Source organism: Lutra lutra, chromosome 13 (genome assembly GCF_902655055.1).
Source record: "Lutra lutra chromosome 13, mLutLut1.2, whole genome shotgun sequence".
NCBI lineage: Eukaryota > Metazoa > Chordata > Mammalia > Carnivora > Mustelidae > Lutra > Lutra lutra.
In genome coordinates, this window is record NC_062290.1 from 45,793,542 (window position 1) to 45,812,741 (window position 19,200).

The 19,200-nt window shown below is 45.1% G+C and overlaps 1 protein-coding gene across 2 annotated transcripts in view; it reads right to left on the reverse strand.

Annotated features, from left to right (window-relative positions):
- Positions 1–19,200, reverse strand: part of SLC24A2 (solute carrier family 24 member 2) — a 248,857-nt gene that overhangs the window by 49,665 nt on the left and 179,992 nt on the right. For both annotated transcript variants that reach the window (XM_047700922.1, XM_047700921.1), the window contains one exon: positions 522–620. In XM_047700922.1, coding sequence (XP_047556878.1) covers positions 522–620 — 99 coding nt within the window. The remainder of the gene's footprint in view (positions 1–521; positions 621–19,200) is intronic.

Here is a 19,200-nt window from a genome sequence, read left to right on the forward strand (position 1 = left end):
TTCTTGAGAGAGGAGAGGTGGTGTTGCCTTGAAGGGACCCCCTCACTCAGTTTAGGAGTGACTAAGTGAACTGGCTGTTAAGTTAGTGGGTGTGGCATGGACCATGTCCCAAGTATAATGGGTAAGTATCTGGTTAGCAGGCGAGAATCTCAGAAATGATACTTGCACCTTTTGTGAAACATTAAATGAGAGGTGTCTGTGTGTCTTCTTTCTGTGGGATTCCTGAAAAGTGATTTTTTTACTCTTCAAGGAAAATGCCTGGGTAGAAGCTGGTTTTACTTTGGGTTCCTTAGAGAATCATTTTTCTCTTCTTGGAGTTCCCCTAGAGTAGGTAACAGAGTGGGTCCATTTACGCCCTGTACCCCCCAGGGGAAATGGGCTCTTGTGGACACCCAGGAATGGGCTGAGTTGCAGAGTTGGGGGTCTGCACTGAGTCAAGGGGGCCCACGCTGGGTCCTGCCTCCCTGCTCCCCTCCGTGTGCTTCGGGAAAGTCACGGGATACAAGTTTCTCTGTACTTACCCACGTGGTTGGCAGCACCGTTCTGCCTCTCGTTCTCATCCACCTGGCATTTCTTCTTGGCAATCTTGTGGAGAATAGAAGCCTTTTCTCTGAACCTCCCTGAAGCAAGAGAAAGCAGTGGAAAGGAGACACAATGAGGAGGAAGATAAAGAGAGGGGCTCGCGGAAAATGGCAAAGCACCCACCCAACAGGCCTGTGGCTTCCACAACTGCATGCTCAACCCAAAGGCCCCATGTCCCGCTCTTACCTTTGTGGATTACTTTAGCCCAAATCTCTGTTGAGAATCTCAAGCAGCCAGACCACAGATGGAAGGTTGGACTTGGACCTCTACCCTCCCTCCCGCTTGCTTACAAAATAAACGAAGGCACCGGTCATCCCTAAAACTCCCCCTCCTGCTGAGATCCAAAGACACAGAGCTGCGCTGAAGACACAGCCCTTAAATGTCCATCGCAGAACTGGCTTTCGTCCCCGGAAAGCCAAGTCCAGGGGGCCTTTGAGTTGACTTTGGTTTCCAACATCTATCTTAATCAACATTGAAATTTCTAAACGAGCTGGGAGGATTCATCCCAGGTTTCTGAATTAGCTGAGTCAGCTGCAATTAAAGCATCAAGGAGGCAACTGCTTCTACCTGGGGATTTAGGGCAAAGAATGATCAACCGAGCGCAGCCAATAAAGTCTGTCAGCGATGAGCCGTTTAGGGAAAGGTGCTGGAAAAATACTCCAAGTTCTCAAAATCATCATTTCAAACAGCTATGCCACAAGTAAAACAATTTCTTCTCCATTACTGACATAATTAATGGTTAAATGCATGCAACAGGCACAGGAAAAAAAAAGCATGCAAAAATGCAGAAATTAGTGAAACGTGGCCCGTTTTGCTTTCTCTTTTAATCTTTGATCCCCTCCTCCTGCCGGCCTGCCCCCCCACCAGAACATTTAAGGTACAAGGAGCCTCATTTTAAACAGACTGGTTCTTGCCTAGATTCAGATGGGTTGAGTCCCTTCAGGGTATCACAACTTCTACAATTTTCTCCATAGGCATTTGTGTTGGCTGAATTCTCTAGCAGCATACTAACGGGGGGAGCTCATTTTACTTTTCTAGTAAAACCCAAACTGAACCAAACCACACCCAAACCCAGATGTTTCTCTCAGGAAGGTCTCTTTTCCTGGGATGGGACACACCAGGTTGGCATCCGCTGAGCCTCCCCTCCTCTCAGGTGGAAGTCACGGGGTGTCGTCACAGTGGTGACTTGTGTGACTGGGCGGGGATGACAGGAGTTGGAAGCCAGAGTGGGACCAGCTGATTCCAACGGTGAAGGTGACACCAGATGGAGCCCCTTCTGCTTCCAAGCTCCATGAGTCCCAAGCCCAGACACCTTGCTACCACAAAGGCAGCATCTAGGATGAGAGCGCCTCGGTGAAAGTGACAAACGTGCCTCAGAGCGCACCCTCTCGAAGGAAACAGGAAAGGAAATGTAACACAGAGCCAAGGAGGTCGGCATGTGGCTTGGGCTTCACGAGGAGTGAGAAAGAAGGATGAGGCGACAGGCACGATGTCCGTCCCTGAGGGAGGCAGAAGGTCAGTGTTAGAGTCTCCATGCTGGAAGGTATTTTGAATTCAGCTGTTTTTATCTAATTTCTGAGGGAAACTCTGGGAAGAAAAGGGGAAATAAAAGAAAGGCTGGGGATTAAGAGGAGGTAGAGGTGAAAGTGACTAAGAAAGGACTAAGAAAATGAAGAGAAAAAGGGGTTCAAGGAAGGAGGAGGCAGGCAGGACTGCCTAGAGGTTGGCAGCGTGAACACCAGGCTCTCTCCTCGCTGCCAAACCTAGTCTTATCTGCTTCTCCATACTCTGCAGCCATAAGCCCGAAGAGGGGGACTGCTCGTGGGAGACACCTCCAAGAGGTCCTCCTTCATTTGCTACAAAGCCCAGAAGATGGAGAAAGAAAGTTCTGAAACATGGAAGATGGTGCTTCTAGCAGTGAAACTCTTCAGTGGTCTCAGCGTCACTGTTTGAACTCAGAAACGTCTATAGCTCTGTGAAATGAAGATGATCAGTAATTGCCATTTAACAATTACAAAAAAATGACAATAAAGCAGGAAAGCATTCAGAAGATGAGACAAATAAACCTGTAGAAACAACCTGAAACAACCCAATCTAAGGAACGCCCCCAAGTCAGGAATCACGGCAGAGAACATACTTGACAGGAAACAGCTGATTCCCTACTGTGTGTGGTGAACAGGAGTGTTGTTCAGCTGTAGACTAGAAGGAAATGATCATAAAAGGCACCCCAAAGCATGGAAGGGTCCTGCCACTCATGGGCTGGCTTCCCCAAATCCTCTGAAGGAAGCCTGGGAGTGTAGGGTAGGAAAAGATTCTAGACTTGGGATTTCGTAGGTTCTCAAACATTTTCACAGGTCAGCGAGGACTTTCCAGGTAGCGTGTCGCTACTTTTCCCACTGCAGCAACACTTGAGATTTTCTAAGCTGCTGAAAGGTGGGAGGGGTTGGCTCTCTTTGCTTTCTCTTGGGGTTTAGCCCTAGGGGCAGCCAGGAAAGCTGGGGAGGCTGGCCAGGACCTCTCCTTTCCCTCACTTCTTCCACTTCTTTGATTCAACCTTAGTCCCAGTTAGCATGACCTGATTACCGTTCTGCATTCCTCTGCAGCCTAAAAGGATTTTTCTCTTAAAGAGGAGTTTCTAGAAAAGCAGCAGTTGAAATGTCACCTTCAGAATTCAGCACTCAGGTGGGGTTCTCGACGGTGGCGGGGCAGAGCCTGACAAAGTAAGGCATGTTCCTTTCAGCCCAAGGGACACCCCAGGGATTGCCACAGGGCACTTCCTGAGAAAAGTCATGAGGATGGCTAAGCAGACAAGAGTAGGCATGAGGTCTCCAGGACAGAAGCCAGCACAGAACCTGTGATTCCCAAAGTGACCCTCTGTGCCTCGTGGTAGGAAGACAAGGTACCTTCAGGACCTGGGCAAGCCTGATGCCAGAAACTGGGGAGAACACCAGGTAGGCTACAAGTGTGTTGGGGAGAGCACAGTATTGTGGTTAAATTTTGGACGTGACTTAAATTTTGGACAGGTAGATCTGGGTTTAAGCCCTGTCCCTTTCACTGACTGCTGGATGAGTTTTGGAAAGTTCCTTAATATTCCTGAGCTTCGGTTTTGCATCTGTTGGACAGGGATTAAAATGGCAGGCACATGAGTTAAATGCAAGGCTTCAGGGAGAAAATGTGTGCAAGGGGCTTATCATAATGGCTGGCATTGGAAGAAGTCTGTAAACAAAAGGAAAAAGAAAAACAAACTAACGAAAACCACAGGGGCAAGGGTGACATGGCCCTGAGTTGCCTTAGGAAAATCGTTGGCATCTTCTCTTCTCTCAACCCCAACATGCCAGCCTGGAGAATTAGCTGTACCCTGACCCAATGATTTAAGCCTAGTGGGACCGGTGTTCGGGTTCCAGGGAGTCCTCCAAAGTCAGTTCCTAAACGGATTAGGAAAAGGGTCATTTTGCCTCTTCCTGAAATTGAGAGGTCACAGTGATAGAGCTGCCATTCTGTGTTTTAAACATCGATCCCTTTGTGATCTGAAAATGGAGAGATGGTGATCAGCTTTCCCCCATCACTGGGAGGACAGAGTTCACGAAGGAATTACTTCTGTGTCCTGATCTGTGCGCTCCAAAGCACTTCCTGATGTGTGAGGGGTTTTAACTCCTCTGTGTCTCAGGCTCAGAATTTTAAAGCAGGGATCGCCCTTCTCACACAGCTGCCGGACGGCTCGGGGGGCTAATCGGCATCAGGTTAATGCACATGCTCTGACATACATTAAATGCTCAGGACATGCTTCCCATGAAGTGTTGAAAATAAAAAGATTGATTTTCACAACAGAATGGATGTCCAGCAGCCTCAGGTGTGGGAGACCTTGGTCGGAAAGGGGCTGCGTCCATAGACTATTTTAGGCACGGACTGCACGTTGGCATTCTTAGCTGCCACACAGGGACAGATTTCAGAACGATTGTAGCTCTGTGCCTGGGGATAGAGGATGAAGACATTTTTGGGTACTTTTCAAAGCGAGGGAAGGAGCGATTTTTAACATGTTTTAAGGCAACCTTAAAAAAAACATACTCTGTTGTGGTGCGAAACCTTAAAGTGTTGTATTTTTACATAGCGACAGATATTTGTATACTTAAAATCTCAGAAATAGCAAACTCTGCTCAAATCGTGAGGCACCTACGTCAAAACCTAGTACAGGGTTTTAATATAGTTGAGCTTGTTCTGAAATTTCCAAAAGAATGGCTGCTGAGTGTCCTTAGGGGAGCATGTGTGGAGGGGGTGGGAGGGAGGAGCGGAATAAAAGATCGAAGCATAAGGATCTCGTGGGACTAAGAACAAATTTCGAAAAACAATCAGAAATCAAAATCCTTGACCCTATCCCCCAGACATAAAAGAGAAGCCCCAAGTGGCACAGGAAAATAACCCTCAGTGGGTCTGTCCACGCAAGGGGAATGAATTTTGTTTCTGCTCTGCTGTTAATTAATTAAAACAGTCCCTGGAAATTCCTTCCTCTCTTTCCCACCAAGCCTTTAACAGGCAGTGTTACAAAGGGACGCTTTGGGTCGGTGATCAGATGAACTGGCTGCTGCAGAACTTTCCAAGGCTCAGCGATTCCGCAAAGGGACAAAAGAGGCACATAGATGCAAAGGGACACACACCTCAGTGAACAGACCTTGGCTTGGGAGAAGAAAAGAAAAAATGAAACAGAAGGGAAAACTTAAACATAGTGTTTTTACATCTATTTTTGTGTTTTCGGTTTTGCCTTTCCTGTCTCCGTCTTTGAAGTCTAGGACTTGGCAGGTAGCTTAAAAAGCAAAAGTGCAGCAGTTCCTCCTGTTTATTCATTGCTTTTTTTTTTTTTTTTTTTCTGGAAGCAGAGACTCAAGTCAGAGGGGCCATCAACACTGAGAAGGCTTGCAATGAAACGGATGTGGTCATAAGCAAACACTGCCCTTGGGGTCAGCTTGGGTTCCTCTCTTTCCCTCACAGCCCACGTGCTATCCATCAGCAAACTTGGTACCTCCACCTCCAAAATATTTCAGAAGCTGACCCCTTTCTTTCCTCCCCTCCCAGGCCCAGCAACCATTCTGCTGGTCTACTCCCCAGTCTCCCTTTCCACCTTGACCTCTCTGTCTCCCAGGCTGGTCTCATGCCAGTATCCTTAGTGATCAATCAGATCATGTCACTCCTCTGGGCAAAATCCTGCAGTGGCTCCCCAGGTCAAAGGGAAAGCCAAGGTCATTACAAGGACCTGTGGGGGGGGGGTTAGCCACTTAGGCTGCCCTGTCTCATCCTTCCCTGTCTCTGAGCTCACTCAGCTCCAGCCATTCTGTCCCACCTCAGAGCCATGGGATTGACTGGTCCCTCTACCTGGAATGTTCTTTCCCTAGAGATCCACTGTTTACTCTCTCAGCCCCTTCGAGTATTTGTTCAAATGTTACCTTCTCACTGAGGCTTCTCTGAAGAGCCTATTTAAAATTGTAGCCCCTCTCTCTCCCGTATTTCCTATCCCTAGCTTGTTTTCTCTAACCTTTACCACCATCTGATATACTGCATCATCATTATTCTTGATTATCTGTTGCTCTCTGTTAGCAGCTAAGCTCCGTGAAGGAAGGGATTTCCATGGGTCTTGTTCTCTGTGGTGTCCTCAGAGCCCCGTAGGGCTTGATAAGTCCTCATGTTTGGGTTTCCAGGCATGTAGATGAGGCAGTCACTCAGTAGGCTTCTTGGTGGCTAATGACCAAAGTAAATCCTTTCACGTCTACCCAAACCCAAGGCCCCAATGGGGCTGAGTCAACCTGTGGAATCCCAGGAACTTCTGAGGTAAATAGGAGAGAATGGGGTGGCTAGGTGTTCACAGCTCAGAGATGGGAGACAGGGGCATGTCAGTCATCCCCATTCTGCATATGGTGGGGACCAACAAGATGGGTGGTGAGAGGGGCCTTTGTGACACAGAAGAGGTGCAGAGAGCACAGTAGAGGGCAGAGAAGGGAAATCAGGGCTTTGGCTCCTCCCTCTTTAGTAAGCTACTTCTCATCAAGGCCTAACTGAAGGCCCAACCTGAAGGTTTCTCAAATGATACCCACACCCCTCCTTCCCAAGTGGAAATCCATCACTCCAATGGCACCTTGATTATACCTCATCACAGCCCTGATTCCAGTTTGCTGCCCACATGTCTGCTTTCCCATCAGACAGCAGGCTTCTCTGGGGGCACGGACCTTCTCTCGCCATCTTGTGTTCCTCAACAAGCATCTTAGCATAGTGCTTGGCACATGGGCACCCACTGAATTCCAGTGAAATTCTCCCTAGGTCAGCTCTCTTTGGAAGTGTGAGCTTTGCTTTCAAGTGGGTGCAAGTCACAAACAATCTTCCACTCTGCAAATATTAACCAAACCTGTGCTGGGTACCAGGCAGTGTTTAGTGAACACGATCTATCTAGCTGGTGCCCTGTAGAGTCACAGCCGAGAGCCAGAGAGACAAAAAACAAGGACTTAAGATTCATGATGGTGGGGGCCTTCTCCGAAGGGTATGGAAACTCACAGAAGAGTGAAGAGTTCCAAGATACAAGATACCACTTAGCAGCTTGAAGGAATAAACTCCTCTTCATTCTATAAACTGTCCTCATGGGGCAGCTTATTCATCTAATAGGATCTGGCCTGACTTTTATTGTTTTGTTGTTGTTGTTTTAAGTAAGCTCTATGCCCCAAATGGGACTTGAACTCACGATCCTGAGATCAAGAGTCGTATGCTCTACTGACTGAGCCAGGCAGGTGCCCCCTGATTTTTATTCTTAAAAGCAAAACATTGCAAAAATTTTTGCCTTAAGCAAAAATCCCAAGAACATAGTTTACTTATTCTTATTCTTACACTTATTTTTGAAGTACAATCTCTAAATTATTTTTTCTAATTTTTGTGAAGCATCATGTAAACCAATTATGACTACATTGGTATTAATGGAAACTAAACCAGTACTGTAATATTTTGTAAAATGTCTTCAGTCAATATTCTGAACCATATAATAAAGGTAATCAACCTAATTTAATTGTATTTGTATAGACATAATCATAGGACTACTTTCTGTAATTAATGAGAATATATACATAATTGTATCTCAACTGGTGGCCATCACGGAATGAAATGAAGAAGCCAGATTTCCTTATGAAGGCTTTAAAAAATAATTTTCTATAAGAATGACCTTTAGAATCACCCGTAAAGAGTGAATCTGTCCGCATGTGAATTGATTCTGTATCATGTCCCTGTCACTGGTCCGGGTCACCTTCTCATTGGAAATGTGGAGTGCTTTCATAAATATTTTGGAAGACTTCCAATGCTTTTCAAAGTTGATATCTCACAGATTGATACTTTGCCCTTTATTCCAATTTCTTGCCCCTGCAGGGACTTTGCCTACTCACTCATGGTGAATCTCCAGTCCTTCCTTTTCCTTCAGCATACAGTCCTGGTTAAGGCTATCCCCCGGGAACCTTTCTCTTGACTTTAGGGTCAAGAGAGTCAAGAGTCCGGCACTGCCCTCTCTCGCCTGCCCTCCGCAGCCAAGCCTCTAGAAAGGTCAGCCTATGCTGGTGCTTTGGAACCCTTAGGGCACCTTTGTTCACTTCTTCACTCTGCATCCGGCCTTTGGCAGCATCGCTCCACTGAACCCGCCCTGGGCCACTTTTTGCCTCCACATGACTGGGTCTCTCAGTGTATCTGATATTCTTCAGCACTGTCCTCGAAGTCCAATCTGATTTTCCAGGACTCCTGTGAGTGAGCCTTGAGCTACTATTCCCCAGGCTCCCCCCTCCCTTATCCCCTACATTCTTCCAAAGAATCCAGCGGACCTCCACCTGAATATCGGTGATTTCCAAATCAGATCTCTGGCTCTGATCCTCTTATCCAAAGGACTTCTGAACAATTCACTCAGAAAGCCCCTCCAAAAGTTAAACTCAGCCTGCCCCCCACTCCCACACATCACCTTCTTCCTGGGAATGCACCCATCTCCTTGCATTTTCTGTTGGTGATTTCCTCACTCGCAGTGTTTTCCAGCCATCTTAGAGATCCCTCTCACGCCCCATGCTCAATGAGTTGCCAGCTCCTTCTGAGTCTACCTTTGAACACCTTAGGTCCAACATTTCCTGCCTGGATATTGATTACAATCTCTTAGCTGGTCTCCCAGTTTTTAAGTTATGCTTCTCGCGGCTTGGAATGCTCCACACTTGTTACTTGTTTGTCTTACTCCTTTTTAAGAATGATTTAAAGCACTTCATCTTTCAGGAAGCTTTCCTTGAGTCCCTTTCCTGGACTGGCAAGGCACCTCTCATACCCGTCCTACCATACCTGTTATCACAGACCCTTGGAGGCATTTTACTGACCTCTCTCCAGTGAGCCGTGGGCCCCTCAAGGATAGGGATGCCATTTCTCATCCACTCCCCAGTGCCTACTTCTTAGGTTGGTCCTTTGTAAATGTTTATGAATGTAACAACCTTAGTACAAATGACAAAGGGAGTGTGTGTGTGTGTGTGTGTGTGTCGCTTACAGTGCTTGCTGTATGAAAATCTGTTCATAGTTTATGTTCCTTCTGGGGACAGAGAAACAAAGAAGGACCAGAAGAACAGTGTACAAAACTCACCCGGCGTTCTAGGTTAATGGGGGTGATTAAGCCTCTAAAGTCTAATAGTGTTTACAGTTAATATTTCTCTATTTTGAAGCTCTTTAAAAAATATATATATAATCTAACTAAGTTCAGGCAAAATTGGAATTTTACAAACCAAAAAGCTTGCAGCAGGGATCACTGGCAGAATACAGTGTTTCGGGAAAAGAGCCAATTTGCTGACCTTAGCCGAGGTTGACACTGCTGGAAAGATAATGTTCTTTATCATTTTAGGTCACCTGCTTTATTATTTTAGGAACTTAATTTTCTGTAAATTTCTGTCTCAGAGACAGAGATACAAATGGCTCACACACACAAAATTCTCAGAGGGGTTTCTCTGATCTCAGCTTTGGAGTTCTGAGCCAGGGAGGGGTTGCCGGATGGAAGGTTTGCATGTCTTCCTCTTGTTCCCATCCTTAGCACCCTGCGGATATCTAAGAGATAGATGACTAAAAAATCACTTTACTAGGGCAGGCTTCAGATCTCAAGACTCGCCAACATCCAGCCCCGCTGCCACCTGAAGCGTGCAAAAGATCTCCTCGAGAGTCACTTTTCAAAGCCGCTATCTTGGGTGCGTCTCTGCAAGTAGGTTGTGACATGAATGGATGATTTGGGCAAGGTTTTGATTTGCTCACAGCACCTGACAAAGAGGCGGGTGCAGTAAATGTGTATTGAATGGTTACTCTGACTTGTATATAAAAAATTGAACTTCAACAGTTCTTTTTCACAAGGAGCCTAGATATTACCCAATTATTTATTTTGACTTTAGGTTTGGCTGACATTCATTCAGGAGCAGCCCCTAGCTCATGTATGTTTATCATCTCCCATCACCTGGATTTCATGTGTCTGGGAATTGTCAATTACTTTGACTTCCTACTTCCTAGTTTCTTGAATCCTCGATGTTACATTGTAAACTGGTGCCTGTAATTTCATTTGGAAGCACAAGTTTGCAAAAGAAGTGCTGACACATGCTGAGCGTTCTTAACTAACTGCTCCTGAGGGCTTAGTGGTCCATGACTAAAATGAGATGATTCAGTTCATTTCAGATTTAATCAAAAGAGAAACTTACCATGCTTAATTGAACATGCCAGCCTCCTGGTATTACCGATTCCCACTTTTTTTTTTTTTTTTTTTTAAGAGAAAGCTTCATGGGGGTGGGAAATTATATCATTAACTTATAATAATAGTATTCAAGTTTGACTAATGAAGGCAACTTAACATTTTCAGCTCTAGGGATGTCAGAAATAGACAAAAAGCAGTATCCACAATTTGCCTTCTGCTGCAACTTAACACCTTCTACATATGCAATGTGGCAAAATCTGCCTTTACTTGCCAGGTCCAATCTTTCTGCTTTTACTGCTCAACAGTTTAGATCATGAAAATAAGATGCAATGAAGTTTGAAAAACCGGATGTATTCTAATTAGACTTCCTTGGTCCTGGTTTTCAGGAAGACCGTGGATTTACCCACACAGCTGGTTTGGTCTTTCTGACAGATCTGATAATGGTTACTAGCTGTTTAGTCTGATTACACACATTCACTAGGCTGCTGTCTTCCTAAGATCCAGCCCCAGGGAGATATTTGCAAGAATACATCTCTAAAAAAGTAATGTGGTTAATAACTGGTGAGTCAGTACACTTTTGGGAGGGAGGGGGTAAGGCTCAGCCTTGCAGAGAGTATCTGGCCAAGTGCCTCGAAAAATCCTCTGGTTATGAAAAGTTGGACTGAATGAGTTAAACCATAAACTTGGAATGGATGAAACATAACATGGTATTGGAAATGGTGTCTGTGCACAACGGGGGCTCCCCACTTTGGTAACCGGAAGGAAGAAAGTTAACTTGCAGTGTACTTCTCAGACATCTTCAGGGCTGTCAACAGCCCTGTGGTAAGAAGGGTGCATGCTATGGTGGAAATTGGATATTCTGTGTGGGAGGAATAGCCTCGTCATGTAATTTACAGAGGAAAGACTTCCACCATACCCATACCCTGGCTTTAGCTCACCTTGGGTAAAAAAATATTCGGGTTTCTAGCACAAGTAAAGTAGAAGGTAGTTCTAATACCAACGCTGATCTGCTTTGTACGGAAGTCAGCTATGAATCAGTGTTCAAAGGACTTAGTTAAATTCAGCGGAGGGTCTCTCCTTCACTGTTGGTGGGAGTGCAGACTGGTGCAATTGCTCTGGAGGACAACTGGGCATCATCTTTCATGATTTGAAATGTGTTTATGCTTTCATCTGGTATTTCTATTTCGAGGGACTTATTTTATATGTATACATTCCCTGCTCAGTAGAGTTTGCTCTATGGGCAAAGAAGATGCTCATGTCATGTTCTAATAACTGGATAAATCCACGAAAAATGGAAATATTGTGAATGTCCATCAACAGGGGACTGATGGAATGAACCTACCATGGAAGAGCCAAGCAGTAGAATACTATGCAGCTGCCAAAAGGAATGAGGGCAGTGCTGATATGGAAAGGTCTCCAGTATATGCTGATAACCAAAAGCCAGGTAGAGAGAGCAGCATATAGAAGAAAAGAGCCTAAAATATAGAAAACCAGTAAGGGTGGTTAACTCTAAGGGATGAGTGGAATCTGGAGTAAAAGGAAAACTCCCTTTTATTGCCTTTCCTTATGTAGTGTTTGCTTTTTACCTCTGTGTGAATGTAATGTTTTTATCATAAAGAGGAATAATTAAAATTACTTTGCAGTTATACTCTCTACTGTGCTAAATGTTCGTATCTGCAACTAAAAGGGAAGATAGCTGTTGTTCTTTTAAAGGTCTATTTCACAGAAACAATGTAATTTCCTATTTGCTATAAATGTAGCCACATTAATCAACAGTTTATCTCTGAACTGGATCAAAGAATACACAGGCCTTCTATTTCAGAAGCTGTGTCCTAGGAGCCTTCCTACCCACTGTCCTGGTAGCGGCTTTAACCGAGATGGAGGATCAAGTTTTCAAAAGATTTAATCTTAAAAGTAGACTCGAAACCAATGTCTGCCATCACATTTAGTAAAAGGCACCAGGACAGAATCTTGGACATGGGACCGGAAGGGGCATCAGGGTGTCCATTATCTGACCACTCTTCTGAAGGAGGTTTCCTTGGCTTCTCCAGCAGAGGGCGCTTCACTGCCTTTTAGGGCAGCTCACTGCGTCTTTGGCCCTGTCCATAGGAAAGGTCTTCTCGTGCTGGGCGGAACCCTCTCTCTCTCTGAATTGAGGAGGGCTCCTTCCTTAACCTTCCTCATCCCCAGCTAGACTTAAGACCCAGAGCTCCCTTCTCCTGGAAAGATAGACCCTACTTTTATCACTGCAAACTGTCCGAGGGGCCAATCCCAACTTAGAACTTCTAGCACATTGGTAAGTTGCTCCCATTCCATCCCACAACCCTGTTTAACTCAGCGGAGCCTCTGGGGCATCTAACAATGTCCAGAACCCCCTCATCTCTGTGTGAAAATGCCTGACCTGACTCAGTCTCCCACCTCTGCCACCAGTAAGCCTGTCTCCACGTCCTTCACCTCTGCTCTGAATACTCTCTTTGCCTTTCTCTTTCAACTGAAATTTGGCTGTTTCCTGAAGGTCTCTCATGGCCCTTGAAAGGGGCAGCTGCTTGTCTCTCCAAATGCCCCACATTCCACCCTCCTTCCTCACTACTTCTAGACCATTTCTTCTCCCTCCTTCGAAGCATAAGCCACCGGTACCGCCTCCATTGCGCTGACTTCCTCATCCCCCCTCCCTCATTCCTGAAGAGATCAGAATGCGATTCACTATTGACTTACACAATGGCTCCTGTCACCAGCCTTGGTGACTTTATCGGTAAGCCCTGCAATGCTTGGCTCCTCACCACCCTAACCTGGTCACCTCCAGCTTCTCTTCCCTCCAGCTCACCTTATTCCTCTGATCCTACTGCTCGACCCTAAACTTCATCATTAGCAATAACCACCCCCCTTCCAAACTCCCAATCTGAAGCATCTCATTTTGTGTTCCCTACTCCCACCTTTGGGCTACAACAGTTCTCTGATTTCATTGGTCAATTCACTTTTTCATTGGTCAATTCACCTTTTCATTGCCTTCTTGAATTCCTTGGATTCTGGGATGCAGTTCTCTCCTGGGTCTCTGCCCAACCCAGTCTTCTTTGCTGGTGTCCCCTTCTTCCCAGACTCTAAACTTTGGAGTCCCTGGGATCAACCTTGACCTCCTCTTCCCTATTGATTAATTTGGTATTCTTACCAGTTCTGTGGCTGTAAAGAACAACTATAGTATGATTCCCAAATCTGCATCCACAGCTTTGACCTTTCTACCAAGATCCAGACTCCATTTCCACTACTTCCTCCCACATCTCCATTTGGATGTCTCATAGGCATCTCAGACTTTACATGAGTTCTCAACAACGCTCCTAGAGCTTGCTCTGTTCTCCATCCTCCCCATCAACATACAATTATACAAAAATGATATTTTTCTTTTGTGGAAAGAATGCATGTTGCCTATCTGATATCAATTCCCTTTTCTTTTTTAAATGATAGAATACCTAAATTATTTGGGACAGCAAATCACCTGGTTTAATAAAATATTTCCAGGCTTCCTTGAAACCAGGTGTAGGCATGTAACTGAGTTGTGGGCAGTTTTACTGGGAGGGTTTAAAGGGGAGCCTCCTCAAAAAGAAGACAAAACGGCTGGGGAAAATCATGTTGGCTCTTCCTCCTTCCTGGAATATAGGTGTAATGGCTGGAGCTCTAGCAGCAGTCATCTTGGACCATGAGGTGCCCTGAGGTTGAAAGTCATATGTTAGGATTACGGAGCAGAAGATGGAAGAAGCCTGAGGCTTGGATTATTGTAGAGCTTCCCTATCTGCCAGGCGCAGCCTGCCTCTGGACCTCTTATATTTGAGAGAGGAATTAACATCCGTCTGACCAAAGCCACTGTTAATTTGGATTTTCTACTATATATAGCTGAACCTATCCAGTCTGATGTATGAGTGTATATAACAGAGTCTTATCCGTTTAGGCAAGGATTAAAATATAATGTGAAGGCCAGAGAAAACACCAAAGACCTGTGGCTGGACTACATTTTCAGAGGCTACATCTTGGGCAGTGGAAAACACTGTTAAATGGCATTTCAAAATTCAATTTCTCCTTGAAAACGAACTGAACTATTTCACTGCAATTAAGAACATCAAATGACTGGCTAGACTATGTGACCTTAAGGTGCTTTTGTTTCTTTGAGATAATGGGGGCTTTCAAAACTCAGCTGCATGCCTAATTTAGGACCCCATGATTCAGGTGAGACATTAGTTTCTCAGCTTGGTAAAGGGCCTCTTGGTTGCCATGAGCAGTACCCTTAATTTCATTAAGGAAAAGGTCACTGTAATTTTTGCCCTTGACATTGCAACAACTTTTAATATCTTTTTTCTTATGCAAATGAACAAAGACTTTTTAAATGATAGAGAAATTATTTTTCATGGAATGTCTATTCGTAAATGGCAATGAGTTTAGGACAGTATACTACAGGTAGATCTCCCATACACTGCTTCTTTGTAAAATATTAGTCAGGACTTCTGTCTACCTACCCATCCATACAGCTCTATGAATGCTTATTTCCAAAGAGTAAAAATTCATATTTCTACATAACGTGATTGGTGGAAAGGTCTTTTCTCTTTTCAGTTCATCTGTTCTATCACATAAGTTTGTTTTCTTTTGAACAAGCTTTCTACATTTTCATTTAGAGTAATTTTAGTAAGGAAGTCAAGTTCCATTTATTGAGGCTTTTCCAGAATGAGAATGGTATGTAATTTGGGTATTTGCAGATGAGAAACAAACTCTGGGTTATTAGCTTTAAGTAAAAGTAAAAAATCACCCTTCCAAGAGTATGCAGTCTTACTGCACGAGGAGATAAGAGGATAGCCACCCCTGTAAAGGGGTCTGAGGTCATCAAAAGACCACTTCTAGAGTAATTTGTTCATATCCCTGGAAATATCTTGTTAAATAGAAGGAAATACAGTCCTTGGGAGGAATAAGGCTTACTAATCTAGCAAGTCTAGCAGTATGTGTCATACAGAGAGGGTGCTCCGTCACTATTAAGTGAACGCATTAGTATCTGGTGGCTGGTAAGACTGTTGTCATCCTGGGATGCAAGAATGAGGCAATGGAGACATCATTTCTCTGAAAAGCCGCCCTCATTTCTCAAGGCTGAACATGATGCCTTTGGCTGGGCTCCCCCTACACCTTGGTCTGTCTATCACACCACTCATCTCTTGGCCTGTATCCCCCACTACAGTGTGAATTCTTTAGGAGAAGGGTTGTCTTTAATTAGCCCTGCACCCAGTCTAGTGCCTGGTACATACTAAGAATCATTGAGTAAATGCTTTAGTGATTGAATGAAGGAGTGAGGAAGATTCTGATTAGCTTGGGGTGGGGAAGAGGGTTGGGTCTGGCCCAGGGGAGCTGTTCCAGTTTAGATACTAAGGCACCTGAAGATAAGAGAGGGAGGGAGAGAAGGAAAGGGTTCTGAGATCAAGGACCCATTTTGTAAAATTGTCGTGATTTTATCCAGTGTCTGAGAATGAATATATTGTTTTATTAAAATAATTTTTTTAATGGTGGAGTGTTCAAGGAGAGGCATGTTTTAATCAGCAACTCCTTGTCGCTCACTCTATGATGCCCTCATTCTAAGTCTGTGGTTTAAACCTTTCCTATGACTGGTCTCTATCAAGCATTTCTTCCCACTCCCTATATTGACACCAACTTGAATTGTCTAGCTTCTCACAGCTACCTAGTACAGCAAACCACACTAGGGCCAAGAGGTTAGAGCTTGGGCCTGCCACAGTCCTGAGCTCTGGTCCCAAGTTACCACTTATCACCCCTAGACCCACAGCTAAATACTTCACTTTTCTGAGTCTTAGTTTCCTTATCTAATATAATACATCTTTGGGCTTTGGCTTCCTTATCTTCAATAAAATCCACCTTGTGTGGTCACTGTAAGGTTTAAATGACATACAATATATAAAGTCCGCAGCACTGCCCCTGGCAGGTGGGAGGCACCCAGTGAAGGTTGGTGTACGCCCATTCTTTGATCCCTTTTTCAGCCTTGAGGTCAGAACTTCCACTCCTCCTTCCCTAGTACACCCAATATTGACAGGTCCTTGAGGCCCAGTTCACTTTCTCTACTAGTCTTCCCCTCTGGTTGAAGGCCATCCTTCCTCTTTCTGTGTAGCCTGTGATCCTCTTCCAAATACCTATGGGACTCCCCACTTCCTTCGTGGTGACTCAATGGTTCCTGTGTTTTATTTCTCTCCCTGTTTATAAGTTCTGTGGGGGCAAATTGCTCAGCTTTTAATCTCATATTTCCCTAGACCACCTGGCAAAATAACTTGCAGATAGCAGGTGCTTAAAATCACGAGCTGAATATGTGCAGGACAATTCTATTTAGGAAATCATCACTCAATTCCTCTTAAGACAGGGTGGCCTAGAGAATCCATCTATCCATTTGCTCCACTTGAGGGGAAAAGAAAAAAAAAAACAAAAACAGGCCTTCATTTAAATTAGCTGACTTCACATCCCATCCAGAGAATTTTCTGGAAAGGGCGAAAAAGGTTGACTAGTTGTCTGGGCAATTACAATAATGCCCTGCTCGAGAGCCAGTTGCATCTTGAAAACAGTGGAAAGAGATGCTTAACATGGAGCAGGGATTTCCTGAAGGCCAGCTAGCCCCCAGTTATGGCCCTGAACATCTTTATCTGTAGGACATTTCTTTCAGTTGTATGATGGAAGAGGCTCCAGTCATGATTTTCGGTGGGAGGGGAGGGGCCCTCGAGGGTTTGAAGAAGTCACATGTGGCTGTGGCCTGGCTTTGAGCCTTTTAGGCAGAATCCCAGAGTTAGGAATAAGCCGGGCCTGGCCTGTCATGGAGGCGGCTGCCAGAGGGTGGGATCTGATGTGGCTAGAGGAAGACTTCCAGTTCCAAAGTATCTTTCCTGCGAGTAACCATGATTTAAAATTTAAAAATGCTGCCTTCGCTATGACTCGCTATTTTTCTACAACGGATAAATGTTCAGCTAGCAACGGAACACAAAGGGATAGGCAAGAAGGGAGAGGAGAGGGAAGTATAAGAAATGTGACAGGGGGCCCATGGGGGACTCCTAAACACAATATCCTGGCCTTGCTAAGGGGCAGCCATGATCTTCCTTCCAGACGTGATTCTGACTTTGTGTTCCTGCCTAGGATGCCCAGTTGTTACCATGTAGACTCATCGGATTGCAAGTAACATTTGTGTGTCTTCGTGTGATCTTGAACTGTCTGGCTTAGAGGGGCTGAGAAAGAGAGTGGCAACCTTCGCTCAGGAAAGAAAGGAGCAGAGTCGGGGGTAGATGGGGTGTTGAAGGCAACAGGGAGGCAGAAGCCCCTCTGACAATGGGAAGGTAAGGGTGGAAGGCAGAGGACAGGAGGGAGTCAAAAAAGAAAGTGGAGTCATGACAGGTTGGGAGGAAGCTAACAGACCCACCTTCCCCTGACCCCGAGCCACAAAACAGAGGCTGGGGACAAGCTGGATGCCTAGAGATGCCTTCAAACTCTGAGTCAGCGAGTCCCAAAGCTTTAGCTTCTCAAGCTAACCATCCATAAAACACGGAGGGGGTCTGAAGACATGGATTAAAAAACGAGAGCTGGGACAAGAACCTGCCTTTAAGTTCTGAATTGCTCTTTCTAGCCTCTTGGTGGTAGGACGCTCATTCTCACGGTAGCTTTCCGTCTCTGGGGCTCTCAGTTCCCCAGGTTCTTGGGAGGGTCCTGAGCCATAAGAGGGTCCAGTCTGAGATCCCCATCATGGCCTGCTGCTTTAGAAACCATCACAGTGGTTAACGGAGAGTATATCCTAGTTGTTGTGTTGGAGCTAGAGTCGTGGGGGGAGGCAAAGAAGGAAGGGGCTTTCTTTTACCAAGGCTTGTCAGATGTTCACTTCTTGGAAGCAAAGCAACTAGGAGATCTTTGGCAAGCTAAGGCAACTTAGAAATACTAGAAGCTGAAAACAGGATATGCAACGCCTTTGGGAGTTTCTCTCATGTTGAAAGACAAAATTAGCTGATTCTCCTTCTAGGCTACTGTTGGATTACTTGTCAGAATCTAGTGTAAGAATCACACGGAAACCCCAAATGTTTTTATAACTTCCAAATATTGTTTCTTATTCACAAGATGGAGGTACGTGTGGGGTGAAATGGGGGGCTGGGGCGATTGGGGAACTGCCTTCACAAGAAAGTAGAATTTTCAAACCGCTGTTCCATGGTGAACTTATTTCAAGAGAAGTGATTTTCACTGGGTCAAGACAGTGCTGTGGGATAGTGCCTGGATTTCATTAGTAAATTCATTTTAAAATAAATCTCTGCCAGGCTTCATTTACAACTCAGGGGAAATGGTTGAAATGGTATGCTCGGTCTCACAGAGTGTGAACCCCCAGTAAATTCAGGTCCATGGGCCAGAACCGGGGCCCTGGCTTCTCAGAGTAATGCACTTGGACAAGGGCACAGGGACTGTGGGAACTGAAGACAGGACCCCACAGTCCTCTGCATCGGAAACAGGTCTCCAGCTGGTTTTGGGTGGAGGAGTTTCTTTGGTTCACTTACTCCTTTGGATAGATGGGAATACCCATACCCTTGGAAATTCAGGGCTTATTAAAAGAGTGTTGATTGGGTGTGTTTCTGTGTGGTGTTGTGAGCATGTGTGGGAAATAATGCTGACCCAGTGGGTGTGCGCTTGTGCTTACGTTGCTGACACCATTTCTCTGAGCGTGTTACACAATTAAGATGGTTTGGATCATCTGAATGGAATAACATGATTACCCATGGTATTGCACGTCTCCAATCCCAAATAAACACGATGGCAAAAACTAGACGAAAATGTGGAAAGAATAAGAAATCACACAATGTCACTGAAGTCATGCAAAGAGGAAAAGAAGATGAAAAAACAAAATGGGCAAGCACCAGACACCATAA